At 42.6% G+C, this 12,998-nt stretch overlaps 1 protein-coding gene across 3 annotated transcripts; it reads left to right on the top strand.

The window, feature by feature from the left end:
• The first annotated feature begins 2,945 nt into the window (after nt 1–2,945).
• Nucleotides 2,946–11,451, top strand: fosl2 (FOS like 2, AP-1 transcription factor subunit). Of its 3 annotated transcripts, none has more exons than XM_088433844.1 (5): nt 2,946–3,114; nt 3,554–3,673; nt 4,890–5,144; nt 6,312–6,419; nt 9,039–11,451. In XM_088433844.1, the coding sequence occupies exons 3-5, from the start codon at nt 4,905–4,907 to the stop codon at nt 9,582–9,584; spliced, it is 894 nt and encodes a 297-aa protein (XP_088289970.1). In that variant the 5' UTR covers nt 2,946–3,114; nt 3,554–3,673; nt 4,890–4,904; the 3' UTR covers nt 9,585–11,451. The 3 variants fall into 3 exon arrangements, with proteins under 3 accessions (XP_088289970.1, XP_088289969.1, XP_088289968.1); XM_088433843.1 differs by lacking the exon at nt 2,946–3,114 and adding an exon at nt 3,121–3,267; XM_088433842.1 differs by lacking the exon at nt 2,946–3,114 and having other exon boundaries at nt 3,121–3,673.
• Nucleotides 11,452–12,998: the final 1,547 nt, after the last annotated feature.

Below are 12,998 nucleotides of genomic sequence, written 5' to 3'. Positions count from 1 at the left end.
CCACTGTATATTGGCAGTCTTTTACACGCAAAAGCCACAGAGTGCTTTAAGGGATGATCCGCATGATTTGTTCTTGTAAACTTTTTTTAATACCGTGCTAAGTGGCTGTTGTCAGATAGGTCCTTGAAGGCATCATGAGGTCAGTCAGTCTACTTGTGTCTCTAGCACCAGTGGATCAAGGCCAGGTAAGCCTCTTGCTTACAGTCTGCCTAGTGGATGCACACTGTGGGATGAGATGTTCTCTTTGGAGATGATTCCTTATGATGTGTGATAGGGAAAAGCTACTCGACCAACATGTCAATACACCGCCTGACCTGAACTTACCTGATCTCATACACAATAAATTTCATTGAATTCATTGTACTCTCAGAAATTAATCGGATCCAAGTCTAAACAACAAAAATAATATTCACTCAGAAGTCAAATTGTCACGTCGTGGCATGGCGACGTGAGGCGGTGGAGGGAAAGGGACTCAAAAACGCAGGAGGACGGAGAGGGTGTGCTCAAACAAAAATGCTCTTTTAATAATAAAACAAGGTAGAAGACAAAAACTAGACAAAGTAGCAAAATAAATGAGGAACGGAATATAACTCACGAGACTTAATGGGACGACGGGTGAGAATGGAGGGCGAGTACACAGGCACAGGGAACACAAATTGACAAGGTACAATAATCCGACGACAAACACGAAAAGGCTGCAACTTAAATACATGAGGCTACTAACAAGACAACGCGAAACAGCTGGGAGAGACAAGAGGCAGGGGAAGCTGATTGGGTGACACAAAGGCAGGAATGCACAGGCGACAGGTGGACAAGATAAAACTAATGGACAGAAAGGAGAGGCAGGCGCGGGGAGGAAACTATACAAACTAAATGGCTAAAGAACCAACCCAAAATCTCTACAAGAAAACCCATAGCAGAACGTAACTCAGGGAGAACGTGACACAAATATTCAGTGTAAATTTCACTTGGTTTGGACTGAGAACAAATATAAACTTTTAGAGTAAATATGCTCTATGATTTTTTTTTCATTTGTCTTAGTACCTTAAAAATCCCCTGAATTAAATTTGTTCACCCTAAAATCAACACAAACTTGGTCATTTTGACAAAAAAAAAACAACAACAACATTTGGAGAAGGCGAGCCATAATGTCCCCCCATTACAGTTTGCTATCCACATGTGGAGTGGTTTTGACACATTCTTCTGAATTCTGAGCTATTTGTGGTGTGAAAATGTGTGATAACAAGGAAAAATGAATAAGGGGATTTTCTGTAGATGCTGAGATAGCTCAAATTGTATTTCAACTTTAGAATGACACACATGATTTATGGATCATGATGTATTCATTGCCAGTGAGTGTAGACTCACTTGACTTCAGTACAGGTGGTCATGAGCCAAGAACTCTGAATGGTTGTTATTGATTGATTGGCAACTAGTCCAGGGTGTCATATATTTTGCCAAAAATTCAGCATGGATAGGAAAAAGCGCTGGTTCTACTGTATATGGCTGATGGATGGATGGATGGATGGATGGATGGATGGATGGATGGATGGATGGATGGATGGATGGATGGATGGATGGACGGACGGACGGACGGACGGACGGACGGACGGAAGGAAGGAAGGAAGGAAGGAAGGAAGGAAGGAAGGATTCTTTGCCAAATGTAAAATAAATGAAAACTCCAGCCAATATGAAGCAAACTGGAGCAAAATAAAAAAAAAAAGCAAGGGTAGGATTGAAAAGTCACTGCATGCGGTGGGGGGCAGCAGGGTAAAATTTGGGAGTGTTGCCCGAGATGGCCCCAACACCCACCCTACCCACCTCTGTCCCCCCATGACTCCGACGCTGTTAAGAACATCAATTACATAGCTGATTAAATTTCTCCAAAGCATTCTAAGCAGAAACTGTGTCGCCTAGCAACAACAAATCTGTGCCGCCAGCAGCTGATAAATAATATTCATTAATTAATATCATTTAACAAAAGAGAGCTGATTGAACATGTGCTATTAAACCAAAAGCCGGAGGCAGTGTGTGACAGAAATGACACATTGGAAAGGTTTGACTTGTTTTGATGTCCAAATGAGGCTTTCTTGAAATGAGTCCTTTTTAGAACCCGCACCCCCGCTCGCCTCCTCCCCTCCCCCGCGATGATTATCCCCCCACCCACCCCTCAGTTGGAGAACTTCCCCTGCTGCCGAAACTTTATTTGACAACTCTGTCTGGCAAAGATGCGCGCGGCAAACAGCTTGAAGGGGAGCTGGGCACAACCGGCAGTGTTGATGCAGATTAAAATAGGAACCATAGCCGATTGGATTATACCTAATACGCCATTTCATGTAGCGTAACGTGTCATTTTCTGGGCTCCGTGCCCTTGTTTGTGTAGTGTACATCCGAATTACAATTCAAGCTCAACTGCGGTCCAATTCTAAAAGCGGCGAGTCGCTTTATGTAAGGTCGACTACACGCTTTGACTAATGCTTTAAATGAACTCGCAATGCACAATATTTCAATTGTGCATGAGACATCGGACCCATATTGTTCATTGACACCGACAGACGCGGATGATCGTGTGCACAGGTGATCGTTTGTATCCGCTGGTTTGAATTGTGGTGCGAGCCACGTGACTCGCGCGTTCGATGAAGAAAAAACGAAAGTGGATCAGAATTCGAGAGCACGCGGGGCCGGCTCACCGGAGAGTCCGAGGAGCGTCGGTGCTCAACGGGGAGGGAATCCCTCCAGCAAGCCGAGCTGTATGCTTTCGCAAGGAAACCCACACTGTGCGCTTTCTGACGCAACTGCCCATTTTAGGAAACGTGCGTCAATGGACCCAATCAAGTGCGATAAACAAGCGTGGACCTCGCATCTGCTTCTGACGTCCGGAACCGGCCCAGAAATGTCCTCGTACGTTTTGAGGAGTCTATTTCGGTTGTATCCAGGGTGTAATTCTTACGCCAGTCTCTACCGGAGGAAGCATTTTAACATCGCTGTCTATTTGGCCACTCGAATTCAAAAGACGCCCCCCTCCCGTCCGGCTCGAGTCGCAACGCCCATGCGTGACGTGCGTTCTTTCGTCGGTGTTGAAAAGCAGTTGCACTTCTCGATAGTGCCATTGAGGTGAGTCATCTCTAGGAAGTGTGGTTTAAAGAAAAAAAGAAAAAGAAAAGGGAAAAAAAACGAAGTGTTCCGCGAACGCCACCGACCTCGCGTAATCGGCAAGACAGTGGAAAATACAGAGAAGGACCGACGGGCCAAAAAAACGACTTTAAAGTGAGTGTCAACCCGCGTGGATCTTAACTTAAAAGTTCAAGTTCGCGCACCTTGCACCTCTCGAATAAAAAAACGGACAGTCGCCTCCATTACTAAACATCGCCGTGGTGTTTTAAGTGACGACAAAACCACGACTGCCATCTTTTAGCAACTTTTTTGGAAACAAGCAGTTGAATCGGAATATTTTTTGTGCCTTTACCGTAATACTAAACGAGGATTTGCTACCATCGACTCCGCACACAAGTATCCTTGATATTTTTTTCCCCCCTCCTGGACCATGTACCAGGACTACTCCGGGAATTACGACACGTCGTCCCGCGGCAGCAGCACTTCTCCGGCCCAGCCCGAGTCCTTCACGAGCGGCAGCAGCACCATCGGAAGCCCCATCTCTACCTCAACCTACCAGGTAACGCTCCACAAGCCTCACCCATGCTGCTGCTGATGTTCGTGCGTGTGTGCGTTGTCGTTAAAACAAGTTGCACCCGTAAATGTTTTTTTTTTTTTCGGTTGCGCCCATGGATTCAATTTTTAACCGTGGGTTGGTGTGAATTCAGTCGACAAATGCACAGTGTGATATCTACGTAACACATTTGTGGACGTTGGCTACAGCGAAACAACTCCTGCTGGAATTTGTCGCGATCGTAAATGCATTTAGATTGAATTGAATAGAATATTTGCGGATATTGAGCCCAAGCTAGAGTTGTCCACACATATCGATTTCAATGAAATCTAGCACAACAGCGCAACAGGCACGCATTGGGCTCTACAAGTCCTATTTCGTTGGAAAGCCCCCGCTTGATAATGTTCCAGTCTCATGGAATATTAGTGCATGCGTGGAGGCGGCAGTCACACATTTCGGCTAAATGACAACGGAATCGAAATGACCGTAATGATTAGATAGCGCTGAGCTTTGAGTGGCTTTAGCGGTCCGGATAACAGATGTTTCGTCATACAGCCAGGAAGTCGTTTTTACTTAGGAAAAACAAATCACGCAAAGAACTCAGCAGCGTACGATCTTTAATTTATTGCCGCGCTGTTAACATTGAAATCTCTTGCATACCACATCACCGGGAGATTTATTTAAGTTAGATTTATTTTCAACACGTTCGCTTTCTGTTTGGCACGATGTCTCAAGACAATGCTCACATTTAAAAGGCGCGTCTTCCAAAATTGCGGCATGTTGCTTCCCGGTTTACTGGAACTGACCGCGTTTCACACGCACTGAACAAGTGAGTCACCAGATAAACAAAAAGTTCCACAAGACTGCCGGGATATCCGACGGAAGGTTGGGAATAACTGGAATAGAAGGACGTGCGTAAATAACGCATGGGCGCGTGATTAATCAAGCAGCCTCTCCCCAGCCCCAAAAGTTGTTCCTAACACCTGCTTGCAATCATTTATCTTGGGGTTTCTTTGGTAAAGACGATTGATAACGGGACACCTCGGGCATCCCCACAACATGATTCACAGTTTGTGTCACTCTCCCACTCCACTCTAGTGTAAGTGGACTGAATCACTATCATCATAATGTTGGAAAATGTGCAACGGGGCTCCAACCAATCACAACTTATTAATATATGTTTTAACCCCCTTTTACCATATGTCCTGCGGCTCTTTTACAGAAATACAGGGTTGACATGCCCGGCTCCAACAGTGCCTTCATCCCCACCATTAATGCAATCACGACAAGCCAAGACCTTCAGTGGATGGTGCAGCCCACCGTCATCACCTCTATGTCCAACCCGTACTCGCGCTCGCATCCGTACAGCCATCACCTGAGCAACGGCCAGGGGCTGCTGGGCCACAACCCCCTGGCCCGTCCGGGGGTCATCCGCTCCATCGGGGATGCCAGGGGCCGACGCAAGAGGGACGAGCAGGTGAGGGAATGTCTGTTTGGGGGGGGAGGGAAGGCTGATAAAAGGAATACAATTGGGATTTAGTTGTCAAAAAGTGTGAGTTCCTTCGTGGCAACTGGCATGGTGTGAGTAGACAGATGTTTGTTGGAATTTTCTGTTAAAGTTTCAGTAATTTTCCCCGAGGACTCAATTGAATTTAATGGAAATTTCATCATCCGACAGCCAAGCTAAATAGATAGCTCACACGAGCAATAGGAGAGGGCATCACCTAAATTGTTTTAGTTACACAAAGCAAAAACAAAAGAGCAAGCTATCGATAGAAACTTGACTAACTTGTAATTGGGGCACATGTAAGTCAGTGAACTTGAATGAAATCCGGTTTAGTAGGGCATATGGCAGAATATACTTTCCAACATAAATTATAATAATTACACCACTTATTTTGATTAAAAAAAAACATTTAACATATACTAAACGAATTGAAACACATAGAATGTATCGGTATTAAGCAACAGCAATGTCCCTCTGTGGTAACGTTGACCAAATCCTGTTTTTGTTTTTTCCAAACTAACAAAACTTTTAAACTCACAATATACACAATAATCATGGCCAAATATATGTACTTTTGAAAAGGAACTTAGAGTCGTCACTTTCTCTTGTCTTAAAAGCATGATTGCAGCAGATGACATTCAATCATCTTCAACTAAATTCACCCTGTGCGAAAATGCAGTAATGTACTTTGGATTTGGTCTAAATTTACATTCAAACTAAATATCTGTGCTTCCATCCAGTGGTTGACAGTGAAATGTCAGTGCACCCATTAGCTCAAAATAAGAGTGTTGTTGTATAAAAGAAAGAAAAAAAAAATTCAATCGTGGGTCCACACAGATGGAACCACAATGGAATTACTGTAGTCCTGTTTATTCTCCTAAAAAGTCTGAAAATGCCCGGAATTTCGCAACTCTGCTTTTCAGCAAAGTGCACACTAAACTTGGACATCACTCCCGTTGTATTCATACGAAAGTAAAAATGCAGCATCTCAGTGTGAGCGCGGAGTTTCCCTGCAGGATGAAATGGTGTTCTTGTAAATACAAACACATCGATCTTTGAAGCATTATGCCTTCAGGCTGGATATGTATACATGTGTGTTACCAACACACTACCGCATTCTTGGCTTTTTACTCTCAGCTAACCCCAGAAGAAGAAGAGAAGAGGAGGGTGCGGCGTGAGAGGAACAAGTTGGCCGCCGCCAAATGCCGAAACCGCAGACGCGAGTTGACTGAGATGCTGCAAGGGGTGAGTGAGAACCCCAACGGGTCAGCGGTGATCATACTGGACATGAAATGACAGCTGTACAAAGTCCAGCCAAGTTGCATGTTTTTATTTTATTGGCACGCCACAATTCTAATCACACAATCTGAACAAGGTCTGGACTCAAAGGTTTTAAAGAGTCAACATTTTGAAAGCGATCACAGTTCCTTAAATTGATATTAAAGTGTGGTAAAAATTGACTGCCTAACAGAATTAGACACAATTTTTAATATTTTCTATGCAGAGGTCCAGACTATATTTCTTATAAACTTGCGAGTACAGTAGCCACTATCCTAAAAGCATAGATATAAAGTTAGTATGTATTATAACCATTCATTTTCACTGTTATTACTGATAAAGAGTTAAGGTTGCCGCAGAGGTTTGTCAGCAACAACAACTAAACTCAAGAATGTAATTTCAGAAAAAAAATCATCACACTTACTGGTTGCACGAGTGTAAGATTAACTTTTTAGTTGCAACTGTGTCAATTTTAAGAGCAAAATGCCACAATTTTGGGGCTGTTTGACCCTACTGCGTTAAAAAAATAAAATATATATATATATATATATATATATATATATATATATATATATATATATATATATATATATATAATATATTTTATTTTATTTATTTATTTATTTTTTTGCATCATAATTTGACAGCTCAGTTCTCAGTACCTTTTTTGACCCTCTGTGGAAATAGTTTGGACAGCTCTGTAGATAGAGCTCCTTCACATGCCTTTTAAGATGTTGATGATGCCGCTGGAGCTAAAGATGTGTAAGTGGCAATGAGTGCTGATGAGGACAGGATGATGACGAAAACCATACACAGCCTGGCGGCAGTACAAACGGTTGATGAGTGATTGTATTCCACACCTCAAGTCACAACCAGCAATACTGGTTTCACCCCCCTGGTCATTGCATAAAAAGCCAACAGAAGTACACAAGCTTTCTCCTTGTCAGGTGTGGACAGACGCATGGCCCTCTTAGTGAGGCGCTAACAGAATAAAGCAATTAGCCAATGTTCTCAAGCTTGTTGAGACTTTCAAAACTCCCAGGAATGGAATTTGCTGTAGGCAGCTGTCTCTTGTGAATGCAGGACAGTGGCAATTTGAATGTATGAATTCTGTGAGCTGCTGACACAAATCAGCAAACACAGCTTGTTGCTTTCATAACGGTAAGAAATGCCTTTCTTTCGCGTGGCCTTTTTTTTTTTTTTTTTTAAATAATTCCAAATAAGGGAACGTCAGTTCTCAGTCACACAGTGCGCGCTGATAGCACACCTCCTCTTTGTGCACCTCCTTGGAAAACGACTTCCTCATACCTTTGCCCATGAGTCAAAAGTTCTCAGACAGCATGTCATCTTATCTCGGCTGTCTGTCTCGCATTCGTGACGAATTGTGCGTTATGGTCCCTGACACGCACACGCAGATTCGCAGACGCACACACTTAAAGCACACACGTGCGCACAGGCTGGTTGAACGGAAGCAAACAAAATTATTTGTTGCGATAACCAGAGCAATACTGCCCTCCTATGGCAGACTCATGTACCTGCTCCATTTACCAATTTAACAAAACCAGGTAAGGGACACGCCCCTACCCATGTATTTAAAATACAAGAACATGTAAACATAGCTGTATATATTGACAGCTCGCAACCTAGCTGTTGTATAATCGTGGTGATTCGTAAAGTACAAAATGTGTTTCAAACAATACCTGTTACATTTTTAGAGCTTCACTTTTTTTCTAATGACTTTTATCATGGTATTTTAGCATTTCCACTGTTGAATCGATGCATATAAATGATCAAATTTTACCTTTGGCGCATTGGCAATTTAATTTCTTATGAAGTTTGAGTTTTCTTGGCAGAGATATTATGAACCATCTCTTTGACAGAATGTGTGCCTCTCATTGTGTGGCTGCCGTGCCACACAGCAAACATAACATTGGGGTGTATGAACTTAAAATAGGAACTTGATTTTACACCATCAAGAAACTCGAAAGTAGTTGTTAACAGTTCTTTACACTGAAAAATGTAAGATGTTAGTGGCAGAAGAAAAATGACACTTCAAAGCAGTTTTTATCGATCGTTAAGTGTGCTGTATAAATTCATCCAATGCACATTCTTCATTTATATACAAAGAAGGTAACATGCGCTTAAACCTATGGCCTCTTCATCGGGAGCAACTGGGAGAACTAAGTCAGCTTTCCTTTGTAATTTTACGTCAAATCCGCTCTTGTGTGACGACCACAGGCGCCTGCTGGTTCTCCGGCCGTGTGCTCCTAAACACACATTTTTGCCACGTTGTCATGTTCTGCAGTAAAGTTTTTAACGAATAAATGGAATGTTGTTTACTTGGCCGACTGTGCTGCATCTCTCCTCCCCAACTTGGGAATGAGAGCGAAAGGCGCGATTTACTTGTACAAAGCGTACAGGGGTCGGTGTAGAGGCAGTAGGGCCTTCCTCCTCACTGTGACGTGCAGAGAGGTGCGAGGACGCAAGTCCCTTATAAAACGAAATCATCTAAAACTCAAATCTGCGTTTGCCGACTAAATCTTTTATTTTTGGTCCTTCGCCTAAAGTTGGATTTTGTCTGAACAGGAGACTGAGAAACTGGAAGAGGAGAAAGCAGACCTGCAGAAAGAGATCGAAGGCCTCCAGAAGGAGAAAGAGAAGCTGGAATTCATGCTGGTGGCGCACAACCCCGTGTGCAAGCTGCCCACCGAGGAGTGCCACCCGCTTCCGGCGCACCACCAGAACCATCAGCACCAGCAGTGCGCCCCGTTGCCCTTGACCATGCGTTCCAAGATAGCGGCCCGGGCCCACGTGAACCACGTGGTGGTGAAGCAGGAGCCGGACGACGCGGAGGAAGCGGCGGGCAAAGCCCAGCATTCCGTCATCAAGCCCATCTGCCTGGGCGGGATGTACTGTACAGACGGCGACAGCCTCAACACGCCCGTGGTGGCGGCGTCCACCCCGGCCGCCACGCCCAACGCCCCTAACCTCATCTTCACCTACCCGAGCATGCTGGAGCCCGACAGCCCCTCGCCCTCCTCCGAGTCGTGCTCCAAGGCCCACCGCCGCAGCAGCAGCAGCGGCGATCAGTCGTCGGACTCCCTCAACTCGCCCACCCTCCTGGCCCTGTGAGAGGGTCCGCCGGGCACAACGCTGTGGCCCAAGGCGCGTTTGGACGGTCCAGGCCAAGCTAGCTGATCATGTGAGTCGTGCACCCCCTTTTGGCAGGGAGACCCCACAAGGGCTACGCTGCGTGTTCCTTCTTCGGTGTGTTCGGTCGGACTTGTGCAATGTGTGTGCGGCCATTGTTAAGGCGTCGTCGCTTTGCCATTTCAAATCTTCGGTGTCAGCTTGTTTACTTAAAGACTCTTTACTCCCTTCAGATCTGGCCTTTCGGAGTTCAGATGATATACAAATGTGTTCTTAATATATAAATATATACATATATATATCTATATAAATCTATTTTTTAGGAGAAAGAATGAAAAAGCCATGACCACTTGCACTCTGCCAAGACGAATCAACAGAATCACTAAAAGAGGTCACAGCATTAGAGACACTGAGAAAATAGTTTTTTTTTTTTTTTTTAATTCATTTAAGATGGTGTCCTGTTAAGCCCCACCACACACATGGAACTTGATTCATCTGTAACTGTATTTTATGTGCTGAAAAGTGTTTTTTAAATATTGTCTTCTCCCTCATCTGCCTGTAGAAAAGCATCGCGGTCTTGGGTGTTGCGATATGATGGCGCCTTCATCAACACGTTTTTCGATTTTGCCAATGTGGCGTGACTATGTTAGTGTTGGTGTGCTTCACCTCAGTGGTTCTGTACCTGATCTTGACAACATGTTTCAGACAAACGTGTGTGTGTGTGCGTGTGTGTGTGTGTGTGTGTGAATGAGTGTTAGCAAGCTCTACATTGATGCCAGGGCAGAACGCAGGCTGAGTGACTGTCGTAACCAAATAAACAAATGTGGCGCCATTGTGCAACATCAGGAATTTTTCAAACATTTCAAAGATGATGTTGATGTTCTTACACTGGCTCTCACGTTTGCCCTTTTTGCTCAAATTGTGGGAATACAAAAAAATAGGTCTTACCTTTGTCAACACTGCCACTCAGGGCAGGTCAGGTTTAACAAAACCAAAAAGGGTTGTATGACACATATAATCCTTTTCTTTGTTCGTCTTTGTGTGAGAAAAAAGGAGGGAATTTTGCTCATATGGAAAAAAGCCACTGTGGTCTAACTAGACTGTCACCAGCTGCCAATGATGTCAACCCTGTTTATACTGTGTTTGTAAAACTGTCTTTTTATATATATAAATATATATAAACAAAAAATAAATAAATAGCAAAAAAACAAAACAAAAAAACACGAAGGTACTTTGTACCTCTGTGGAAGCCTGAAATGGCATAAAATAATAGATCGTATAGAGTGTTTTGCAATACAGAAGGAGAATCGTAATAAGACATCTGGCCTAGTATGAGGATTTTTCTCGCGTCTAACTTTCAGGACAAAATACAAATGATGATTGCACTGAGAAGGCCAAAGTGGTGATAGCCAAGGCACCAATATACGCTTCAAATATTCCTAAAGAATTTTGTTGGAGCTAAAAGTTAAATGGATGGATGCAGACAAATTGACGTTTTAATACAATATGCTGCTATCTCAGCGGATTTTTTTTTTCCTTTAATGGCAATATTTGGGTTTCATGCAGATGCAAGAATCTGAGTGACCAAAAAAAATAGACTGAACCAAAACGAGGGGTCAGTGTCTGTATGTCAAGATTGTCTGCAGCTTCTCAATAATAGGAAAGCCATTGCCAGAAATCTTCTACTGTACATGTCATCTACTGTCTCTTGCCTGTTTTCAACTATTATTGCTTATTTTCCAAATGCTTTAACCGTTCAAAAATATCAAAAAAGAAAAAAAAACAGCAATATGTAAATAGCAGTGTTTGTTAATTTAAATAAATCATAATAAAAATAATTTCCAACCTGGGTGTTGCTTTTTTTTATTTTATGTCTTATTACACGATCTTTTACAAAAAGTACTCAAATAGCGATTATTCTTACAGATACTTCATTAAAATGAGAGTTCAAGTGCACTTTCTAATCAAATCTGCAGAAACTAGCCTTTGACGGCACCGATAATCCCTGCGATGATCCCTGATTATCAGGAAAACATTGATGAGACGCTCTTTTGTGAATGTTTGACACCACCTCGTGGTCATAGTGTAGGCCTACAACATTGGTGCGTGCTCCAGATTAGTTTGTTTTTACAAAGAAAAAGGGAGAAAATATTGCCATTTGTTTTTGTACACACCATCTACGCCTTTAAATCTAATTATAATTGGCTGTTATCCTCAAAGAACCATATTTTCTAACGATACTGCAATTGTGCTCATGTGACTTTTAAAGGTAACTGTACTTGAGTATTATTGCTTGTTCACACATATTTGAAAGCACAAATTTTCTGCCACTCCTTGTCAAAAGAGCAGTTAATTTTTTTTTTTCATTTGTTTCAGTGAAGTGCGCACCCTGTCAACTCTACTGGGTCGTGTAACAAGCCCGTTTCATTTTTGCTCGTCTATGTACACTGTTTAGCGGTGAGACATTTGAATTGCGTAGAGTTTTGCTATTTTGACAGGATACCATTTTTTTTTAACTTTTGCACTCAAGATTGGCATGTTATGTATCGTTTTACCTAATTGTGTTAAGTAAACTTTTTGGGGGGGACTTGCGCTACAGTAGCTACCGTGTCAGTGCAATTTTGCCAATCGACAATTAAAACGCGATTACAACCAAAATTACATTAGTGTTGTTAAACTATTAAAGTATTTAAAGATAAAATATTTAAAGAATATTTTTGAAGCATGAATGCAGTCTTATGTTCAAACTCTTGATTTTCATGTCCTGTTGTGCTTTTTGTTTGTCAGACCAAATTATTTCTTTCTGTAACTAAAGGATTCAGCATTCAGAACAAAGCGTTCCTGATTTTCATGTCGTTGCTCCAACTTTCCAGTGGGCGGGGCTGCTTGAGGGAATTTACGTCATTAGTTCTTTCGGACGTCACCATGGAGATTTTTGGCCTAATGTTCGTCACCACCAGCCACAGCTGGTGGTACTTCTTTCCTTCACAATCTCATTCGATAAAACATTAACCAGGGTAAAACGGTTTGGGGGTTTTCAGTTTTATATGATGTGTTTCTGATACTTTGGACCTTTTCTTGAAAAAACAACCACACAATATCCTGTATTCAAGATGACAACTTCAATTGATATTTTACAATCAGCTGGTGCAAGAGCAGAAGACTGCAAGTCTTAATGTTTGGGAGGGGGTGCATAAAACTGGTTGTGATGTTGGAAAGTGATGAGACACAAATCCCATGAGACGAGAAGTCCAACTTGTTGAGTTCCCGAGAACGAGATGAGATTTTGACCAAATTTATAAGATCATGTACAATCATAATTTTTCCAGTTTTCAAAGTTTTCTTTTTATTGAGCAGACAGCATGAAAATGGCCAATCTAATGTGGCCATAACTAT

This window comes from Hippichthys cyanospilos, chromosome 14 (assembly GCF_059441005.1).
Source record: "Hippichthys cyanospilos isolate Australia breed blue-spotted pipefish chromosome 14, RoL_Hcya_1.0, whole genome shotgun sequence".
NCBI lineage: Eukaryota > Metazoa > Chordata > Actinopteri > Syngnathiformes > Syngnathidae > Hippichthys > Hippichthys cyanospilos.
The sequence above is the reverse complement of the archived record's forward strand: the minus strand, read 5'-3'. Positions and strand labels throughout refer to the sequence as shown.